At 39.9% G+C, this 9,608-nt stretch overlaps 1 protein-coding gene across 1 annotated transcript; it reads left to right on the top strand.

Annotated features, from left to right (window-relative positions):
* Positions 1 to 302: 302 nt before the first annotated feature.
* Positions 303 to 1,602, top strand: LOC122668600. Its single transcript, XM_043865141.1, has 4 exons — positions 303 to 389; positions 471 to 917; positions 1,065 to 1,528; positions 1,587 to 1,602. Exons 1-4 carry the CDS (start codon positions 303 to 305, stop codon positions 1,600 to 1,602), a joined length of 1,014 nt encoding a protein of 337 aa, XP_043721076.1.
* Positions 1,603 to 9,608: the final 8,006 nt, after the last annotated feature.

Raw genomic sequence — 9,608 nt, forward strand, 5'->3', positions numbered from 1 at the left:
CACTGGTGCCCCTTCAGTCAACGGGGAAGAAATTCACATGGTCTAACAATAGGAGGAGAGGCAATGTGAGAGTGGTTCTTGATCGTGGCTTATGTAATGAGGATTGGTTACATACATTTCCAGGCAGTGCACAGAGGGTGTTGGTGAGTGGGTACTCGGACCATGCGCCGTTAGTAGTGGATTGCAGTGATGTGCCACGGCCAGCCAATGTTCCCTCCCGGATGAATCGGTTCTGGATGGAGCACGCAGATTTCCAGGAGGTGGTGAGGGCATTGTGAGAGGTGCTAGTGAGGGGCACGCTCATGTTTGTTGTTATGCCAAAGATGAAGAGGCTGAAGGATCCGCTTCGGCAGTGGGCTAGATCGGCATTCCCTCATGTTGATCAGGAGGTGGAAAGGGCAAGTGCTTGCCTAGAAGAAATCCAGAATTAGATTGATACTTTGGGAATTGATGATGCTCTTTTTGAGAAGGAGGTTGCAGCTAGAAGGAAGCATGAGGAGGTAGTGGAGTTACAAGGAAAACTTTGGGCTGAAAAGTCAAGAGAGAAATGGCTGAAGCATGGGGACCGCTATTCTAAGTTCTTCCATTTGTCAGCTAAGCTTCACAGGGCCAAGAGTGTCATTCGTGAGCTTCACACTGATGCAGGAGAGGTGGAGACTAATAGAGAGTTGATAGGGCAGCGAGTGGTAAATCATTTTGAAGGTTTCCATAAGAAAGGGGTTTCGGTGCAGTATGAGCACCTCTTATCAGTGATACCTACGTTGATTTCTTCGGCTGAAAATGATGTGTTAGTGGCTGTTCCCTCAGTAGAAGAGATCAAGCAAGCAGTGATGGACCTGGATCCCTCTAGCGCACCGGGCCCAGATGGTTTTCCAGGTACATTCTTCAGAGTCTGTTGGGGCATTGTGGGTCCAGAGGTATGTAGAGCCATTCAGAATTTTTTCAAAGAAGGGATAGTCACGAAAGGGGTAAATTGTAATTTCCTGACCCTCATTCCCAAGGTGGAGAATGCCAGAAAAGTGGGCCAATTTCGGCTTATATGTCTTGGTAATTTCTTTTTTAAGCGTATCCCTAAGATACTTGCAACTAGACTGGCGCCTTTGCTTCCCAAGTTGATTTCAGAAGAGCAGGGAGAATTTCAGAAGGGGAAAATAATTTTCTCTAACATTGGTGTTGCATCGGAGCTGACAAATATGATGAAAGCAAAGTGCTTTGGGGGAAGTTTGGGGCTTAAGCTGGATGTGCAGAAGGCCTATGACACCTTGGAATGGCAATTTCTATTTGATGTGCTGAGGAAATTTGGATTTCACGAAAGGTGGATTAAATGGGTACATCAGATCCTGGTTTCTACAAGGATTTCTGTCTTAGTTAATGGTGGTCTAGTGGGCTTTTTTGTGTGGAACGCGGGCTGCGTCAAGGGGACCCGCTCTCCCCGATGTTGTTCATCTTGGCGGAGGAAGTACTGTGTAGGGGATTGCAAGGGCTCACGCAAAGAGGTTATCTTAAGGGCATCCCAGGCTCGCGGAAGGTACTCTCCCCCTCTCATCTGCTTTTTGCTGGCGACCTTTTCATTTTCATGAATGCAGACTTGCGAGGTGTTAGGAAGCTTAAGGGCTTCCTGGAGGAGTACCATGAGTATTCTGAATAGGCTTTCAACCTAGAAAAAAGGAAATTGTTTTTGGGTTCACTGCCTCCAGTGAGGAAGCTGCGCATTAAGGAGGTCCTGCAGGTACCAGAGTGCTCCTTTCCTACCTGCTACTTGGGGGTACAGATCTTTCAAGGCAGAGTTAAAAGAGATTTGGTCCTCCCATTGGTGGATAAAGTAAAAGAAAGGCCGGCAGGTTGGAAGGGTCGATTGCTCTCGATGGCGGGAAGGTGGAATTGGTGAGGTCAGTTGTTTGCAGTATGCCGTTACATAACTTCTTGGTTTACTTGTGGCCAACTTCTTCGGTATCTATGATGGAGAGATGGATGCGTAATTTTATTTGGAGTGGGGAGGCGAAGGCGGCCAGGTCCATCACAGTTAGGTGGGATGCAGTGTGTAAGCCTAGAAAGGACGGAGGTTTGGGTATCCGTAGGTTAAGAGACATTAATCTAGCCCACCTGGCTAAGTTGGGCTGGTTCATTAAGACGGACAGTTCAGGGTTGGCAGCGTTTTTGAGAGGGAGGTTTGTGATATCGGATGGATCGCTACGCAGGCTGAAGTCCTCATCCATTCTCCCCGGTTTGAGAAAGGTGTGGTCATTTGTAGACAAAGCGGAACGTTGGATCATTGGGGATGGTTCCTCCATCAAGTTCTGGTATGATCGTTGGGTGGGGGATGACAAAATTGTGAATCTTATTGGGGACAATGTGCAAATTGGTAGGAATTTGAGAGCCTATGTGGCGGATTTTATTCAAGAGGGGAGTTGGTGTCTGCCGGTGGTGGCTTCAGCTCCATTGGATGTTGTTTGCAAACAAATAAGGGAAATAAAACTGCCAACGGTGATGAGGGAGGATAAGAGGATCTGGTCCTTGACGGAATCAGGCTTATTTTTAGTGAAATCGGCTTGGGAAGGGCTCAGACAGAAGGCGAGTGTAAGAAGCTGGGTGGGGGTGGTGTGGTTGCAGCCTTGTGTTTCAACATTTGGCTGGCGGTTGGCGTGGAGTTGCCTACCACCTGATGACCTGGTGAGGAGGCGGCAGGTGTACTTGGTTTCAAGGTGTGAGTTGTGCAGGAAAGCTCAAGAATCAATACAGCATTTATTTCTTAAATTTGAGTTCAGCGTGGGTGTTTGGACTGAGCTGCTTATGGGGTTTGAGGTAAGGTGGGGGGGATTCCCTTCGATGGAGGAGTTGTTTTCTTGGTGGAGGAGGAAGGCAAGGGCGATACTACTGTGCAAGGCATGGCTACCTTTAGCAATTCTGATTCCATACCAGTTATGGAGGGAACGGAACAGAAGGAGATTTGAGAATAGGGCTGGTTCACACAAGATGGTAATTAAACAAGTGCTAGCATCTTTGGCGGACTTCGCTGCCCTTACCCCTATAAATGTGAGGTCAGTTTCTGAACTAGTGCTATCAAGAGCTTTGCACTTGAAGGTAGTGCCATATTCGTCGCAAAGGATTATTGAGCTGGGTTGGTCCTTCCCAGACCAGGATGGGGTCAAAATGAATATAGATGGCTGTTCTCTTGGGAATCCAGGGCATACAGGAGCGGGAGGCATTCTCCGTGATCATACGGGTAACCCCTTGAGATGCTTTGCGATCTATGCAGGTGTGGGATCAAATTTCTATGCAGAATTTGAAGCTCTCTTTATAGGAATCCACCATGCAATGTCCTTAAAGGTTCTAAGCCTTTGGGTGGAATGCGACTCAATGGCAGTGGTGAGGTGCATAACTGACCAGCATATTCCATGGATGTTTCAACAAAGATGGTGGTACTACAAGGGGTACCTAGATAGCACCACTTGGAGGATTACACACTACTTCAGGGAGGTGAACATAGTGGCGGATGAACTTGCACATCATGCAGCTTCTTCTACAACCAGCAATGTGTGGGACAGCCCCCCAAATTTTGTTATGAATGAAATTGAGTGGGATGCCCTAAAGAAACCGAGATACAGATTCTTGTAAAGGTTCTACTTGGTTGGGAGCTGTCTGCTATGGGCTATGCCATAAGTGGACCAGCTGCCTGAAGTCTCTGTAATCCGTTTGTTTGGTTTGAGTATATAATACACATCTGCTGATACTTAGCAAAAAAAAAAAAAAAAAAATCACATCTTGATTTGCTCCCTTCGATCTTAATTTTATCCAATAAATATAATATAAATAGCGAAAAAACAAATAACAGTTTTGGTTTTGGTTTCGGCAGCTTAAGCATTAAATAAATATAAAGTGGTCTAAATTTGTGAAGATGAGAATTGCAACAGGGCTGTTAAATATTGTGAGATAATTAATTACAGTGGGTGAAAGTTCATGGAGAAAATTAGACTTCCCAAGATCAATAGGATACCTATATGATTCATGTCCGGTGTTTTTGGATGGAACACTCTATTGGCTCATTATAAATTATTCTTTCTACTACTACAGCTATGAATACATTCTTGCATTAGACATTAACAGTGAGAAGTTTTGGACTATTGAGCAATGTCCTCATCCATCCTAGAGAGTTTAGAGGAAGAGAATCTTTAATTCAGGTTGGATGGATCTCTTGCCATAGTTGATTATGCCTACATAGATCCAAAGCCTGTGGACATATGGTTACTTGAGTTGAGGGTAGCAAGACCAAGGGGTTTTCATTTACTTTAACTACTACTTACAATATATCCGGATTTCCTTCCTTCAAAAGAATATTTCTCATCAGTTATTGCTAAATTTAACCATGATACATTGCTGCTAAACATATGGAAGTACGTGAAGTTTGAAAGGAATTCTTGATGTTGGGTCCTCCCTCGTTCTCTACTCTCCAGTGAAGAAGCAGTATTTATCTGTTCAAGGACCTTGGAGAACTTCTAGGTTGCTGAGACATTGGATGGTGCTCGTGCCGACCCTCAAATCTCTCAAGGCCTGATAGATTGATATAGCTAACTTGACTTGAATATATATAATTTGTTCTTTATATTTACATATTGTATTTGCATAAATTAATTTGCCCCTCCCAGACCCTACAGTAGTAGGAGCCTCATGCATTGGGTAGCCCTTTTATATATATATATATTGTATTTGAGTACTTCTATTGTGTTTCTTGTCATGTGCTTGCATTATCAATAGAGTGCTTGAAATTCTTATATATTATCGTCAGAGTTTTTGATTTTGTGGGATCTAAATTCGTCTTCATTTATCAGAATAACGTATTTATTCTTATATATTCTTATTAGTGATTTTGATTACGTGGGATCTAAATTCTTCTTCCTTTTTATCAGATTAATTTGTTTAATTCTCTAGAGATCATGCTTCGAGATCTCACATTCTATCTGATCTTGATTAGGCTTGCTAAGTCATCAAGCATTCACCATCTTCACACATGGATCAAATGAGGCCATCTAATGGAGAGTTGGATCTTGGTTACCATGTGTGTGGGTGGGTGAGTGGGTGATCACTACAACAAAACACACTTGTAGCTATGGATGGTTAGCTGCGGTTTCAAAAAAACCGCAGCTATAAATGTCTTATAACTACGATTTTTTCATATGTAGTAATATGAGATACTTATTACTATGGTATTTAAAAACCACACTAACAGATGACTTTGTACCTGTGGAAACAATTATGCAGTTAAAAACCGGAGTAATATGGGATACTTATTACTGTGGTATTCAAACCACAGTAATAGGGGACCCTCTAACTGTGGAAACAATTGTGCAGTTAAAAACCCTAGTAATATGGGATACTTATTATACGGTATTCAAACTGCAGTAACAGGGGACCCTATAACTGTGGAAACAAAATTGCAATTAAAAATCGTAGTAATATAAGATACTTATTACTGTGATATTTAAAACTGCAAGACTAGAGGGTCTTATAACTGTAGAAACAAAATCGCAGCTAAACATCGTAGTAAAATGAGATACTTATTACTGTGGTATTTAAAACTGCAGCAACAGAGGACCCTATAACTGCGGAAACAAAACCGTAGTTAAAAATTATAGTCATATGAGATACTTATTGCTGCGGTATTTAAAATCGCAACAACAGAGGACTCTGTAACTGCAGAAACAAAACCGCAGTTAAAAATCATAGTAATATGAGATACTTATAACTGAGGTATTTAAAACCACAGATACAGAGGATCCTATAACTATAGAAACTATACTAGGTAGCGTTCTTTTTGCTAATTAAAAATAAAATACTTGTGTAGAGTGGTGGAACCCTGACTTTTCCTTCTTCTTTTTTTTGGGAGGGGGGGTAAGAGATCGTTGCTTGGTTATGTGTCTCCTGCATTAGCGCGAGTCCCATTGAGAGCTCATATAGGGGTATGAACAAAAATGAAATTTTTTATTTCAGTAGGGGTTGGGTGGTAATTTTGTTTGTTTTTATGTCTGGGGTATGAGTAAGGGCGTCAATTGGGCACCTGAAATGAAAACTGGATTGGAACTGAACCACAAAAAATCGGAACTGACCCACCCAATAGCTTATTGGGTCAGTTATGGATCTTTCGCTAAGTTATTGGTCCGGTTCTGGATCTACCGATCAAGTTATTGCAACCCAACGACTCCAGAACTAATAGAGACCAATTAAGAACCATTAGAACCAGAATCGGAATAAATTCACATCCTAACCTTATATATTAAATAATTCTAATGACTTAATGTCATGAGAGATAAAAGTCTTTTATATTTTTTAATTTTTTCAATTTTGAGTGGTACTACTTGTCTCATATTTATTTTAGCAAAGATTTTAATTTAAAGATCCATTTGAGAATTCTAACTCAGGAATATGTCTTAAACTAATTCTAATTTATGAGGGTGGTGGTGCTCCTACTTATTAATTAAATATAAAACAAGATGTACTGTGATTTGAGGAAAAAAATTGATAGTAGATTACATATCTCATGTGATTGAAATTAATGTCTTATTGTTTACCAAAAAAAAAATTAATGTGTTATTATAATATTATTGAATATATGTAGCATTTGTTAAAGAAATTATTTGTTTTTTTAATTTTGGACTAGTTGTAGGAACTGAATTAGTGTAATACCCTGACTTTTGTTTTTTGGGATATTCTTATATATATGAATGCATTATATTAATTTTTCATAGAAATATATTTAATATATTCAAATAGGGTTTTCAACAAAGGGGGAGAATGGGTCACGTTAGCTAAATAGTTGAATAGGTAGATATATTAATGAATCTGAATCAAAAGTCAAGACTATCAACTTCAATATCCAAATCTAAATTCATTTTTTTTCAATCTACACCTGTAGTTGTCACATGGGTGTGTCCCTTCATTGATAATCGAACCTTCATTGTTTTCTTCCTCTTTAAAACTTCAACAATACTTCTGTCGAGAAAATCTCCCAACCACAATCCTCTTCGTTGGGAGAACTTCTCCAACCACTGTGCATAATTATCTCTGCCATACTTGTCTATTCTTCATAAATATACACTTTATACAGTAAGCCCTTATTCTGAAACCAATTCTCTGCAGAACCAAAGTCATCCGGGATTCACGCGAGTTCTACACCTCATTTTTCCCATTTGCGTCGGCGTGATGTGATAGGTAGGTGGTGGGTAGGATCCCTCTGTTTTGATTTTCTTCAATCAACTGGCACTCGCATTAATACCTTAGCCATTTAAATTATGGCCGGCGCACCTTTCCTTGACTTCCCACTTGGAATTCTAACATCCTCCTCCAACGTAGAGGAGCAAGGGAGAGTCTATAAAGATAAGGCAAGGAAGGGAATGATCTTCACACCATTAGCCGAGAGAGTGGGTCATGAGAATGAGATGGTGAGAAGAGGTAGTTGTTAGATTTTATGTTTTTCAAAAAGTAATTTCAAAACTTTCTTTTTTGAAATATAAGTTTCAAATATGAAAAATCATTTCCTTCCATTTTGTTTTGATTTTATTGGAAACACTTGTATATGTGTGTGCATGGTGGTTTGAACCAAGGACCTCTTGAGTAACCTTGTAAGGAAACTTGAAAAGGCTTGAGTGCCTCTTCAAGTTTAGTCCCACATTGCTTAGGGACAAGTAGAAAAGTGAGCTAATATGAGCTCATGTTCCTTACAAGGGACATAGGGTTCTAAGGGTAGATTCCCTTGTCCCATGTGTGAGGTTGGGGTCCGGGGTGCTTTTCATACACGCGTGCGCATCTAGCCGAGGCGGGGCGGGTGTGGGTTCATAGGATGTATTCTTTTTGGTGAAGTACATGCACCCACATACATGCACATGCATTGTAGTACGTATAGACACATGCATATACGTGCACCCATACCTATACGTAGAGGGGTCTGTATATGGAAGTGTACATGTCAATACATGTACAGGTGTGTAGAGACACATCCCATACGTACAGGTACTGGTGGGCCTAAAAATACAAATGGGCTTTGGGCTTCAAATATAATTCGTGCAAGTGTTTTCTATGCTCTGTAGACAGTGTGCTCTCTGCATTTCTGTCTGCTTCTTTTCTTCTTCTTCCTTTCTGATTACTAAGTAATTACCTTCGGGTACTCCGTATTGTAATCACTTTTGGGTGCTGCCAATTGTGATTGAAGTTGTTTTATCTTAGAGGTAGAACGCCAAGGTTAACCTGGATCTGCACATATAGGGGGCGTTCCACACCTTAAGGAAAGTACTCTATGTACGACTCCACTTGTGTTCCTGTTTGCTGCTTTGGAAGAAATAAGAAGACAGTCATTATTGTACTGTAAGTTGTTTTATTTTTGTATTTATTTTGATATTTCATTCGGGTATATATATATATATATACAAGCAGATTCTGTCAAGTCTTATACCGATTGCCTAGAATCTTATTTTTAACAAGTTTTTTTACTTCTTCGTAGTTGACTTGTATCGTCATCACTTAACTCATGACCATCATCAATTTCATGATCATCATTAATTGCATGATCATCATTCGACACTTCCTTTCCTAACATCGAATCACTACAATCTTTGTTATTAGTCAACTGATTTGACTTATAAGGAAATATATTTTTAAAAAATTCAGCATCTCTGGACTCAACAATGTCATATTCTTCACATACACCTTCTATGGTCGTTAGTACCATAAACCTGTATGCATTATTGTGCATCGCGTATCCTATAAATACGCTATCAAAAGTCTTAAAACCAAGTTTCCTCTTTTTTGGTTCAGGTATTGCTACCTTAGCCAAACAGCCCCAAACTCTTAAGTGTTTAATACTAGGCTTTCGATTGTGCCATAACTCGAAAGATAACATACCTGTCTTTTTGTGGGGTACTTTATTGAGTATATAACAAGCCGTTAAAATAGCTTTCCCCCATATTTCAAGAGGTAATCCTGAACCTATTAGTAATGAATTCATTATTTCTTTCAAAGTTCGATTTTTCCTTTCGGCTATGCCATTCGATTCTGGTTGATAAGGAGCGGTAGTTTCGTGTATGATGCCATTACTTTCAAGAAAATTAGAGAGATTAAAATACTCCGAACCTCTGTCAGTTCTAAGTCTTTTAATTCTCTTCTCAAGTTGATTTTCAACTTCCGTCTTATATGAAATAAATGCATTACATGCTTCATCCTTTGAAGCAAGCAAATAAATCATAGTATACCTTGAATAGTCATCAATAAACGTTACCATGTACTTCTTACCACCTCTTGATTCTAGTGACTTAAAATCGCATAAATCACTATGAACAAGATCAAGAAGATTACTTTGTCTTGTCACAGACTTATGCGGCCTCTTAGTAAATTTGGCCTTAACACAGATAGGACACTTGTCCAAGGAGGGTTTGATGTTTCCATCAATTAATCCCAACTTGCAAATTTTGTTAATGTAAGCAGCACTATAATGTCCTAATCTAGCATGCCACATATCATAAGAACCAACAAAGTAAACAAAACTAGATACTTCATTCATAATGTCAGAAACACTTAATACAAAAAGCCCATTACTTAGGTAACCCTTTCCTACAAATACATCA

This window comes from Telopea speciosissima, chromosome 7 (genome assembly GCF_018873765.1).
Source record: "Telopea speciosissima isolate NSW1024214 ecotype Mountain lineage chromosome 7, Tspe_v1, whole genome shotgun sequence".
NCBI classification, from domain to species: domain Eukaryota; kingdom Viridiplantae; phylum Streptophyta; class Magnoliopsida; order Proteales; family Proteaceae; genus Telopea; species Telopea speciosissima.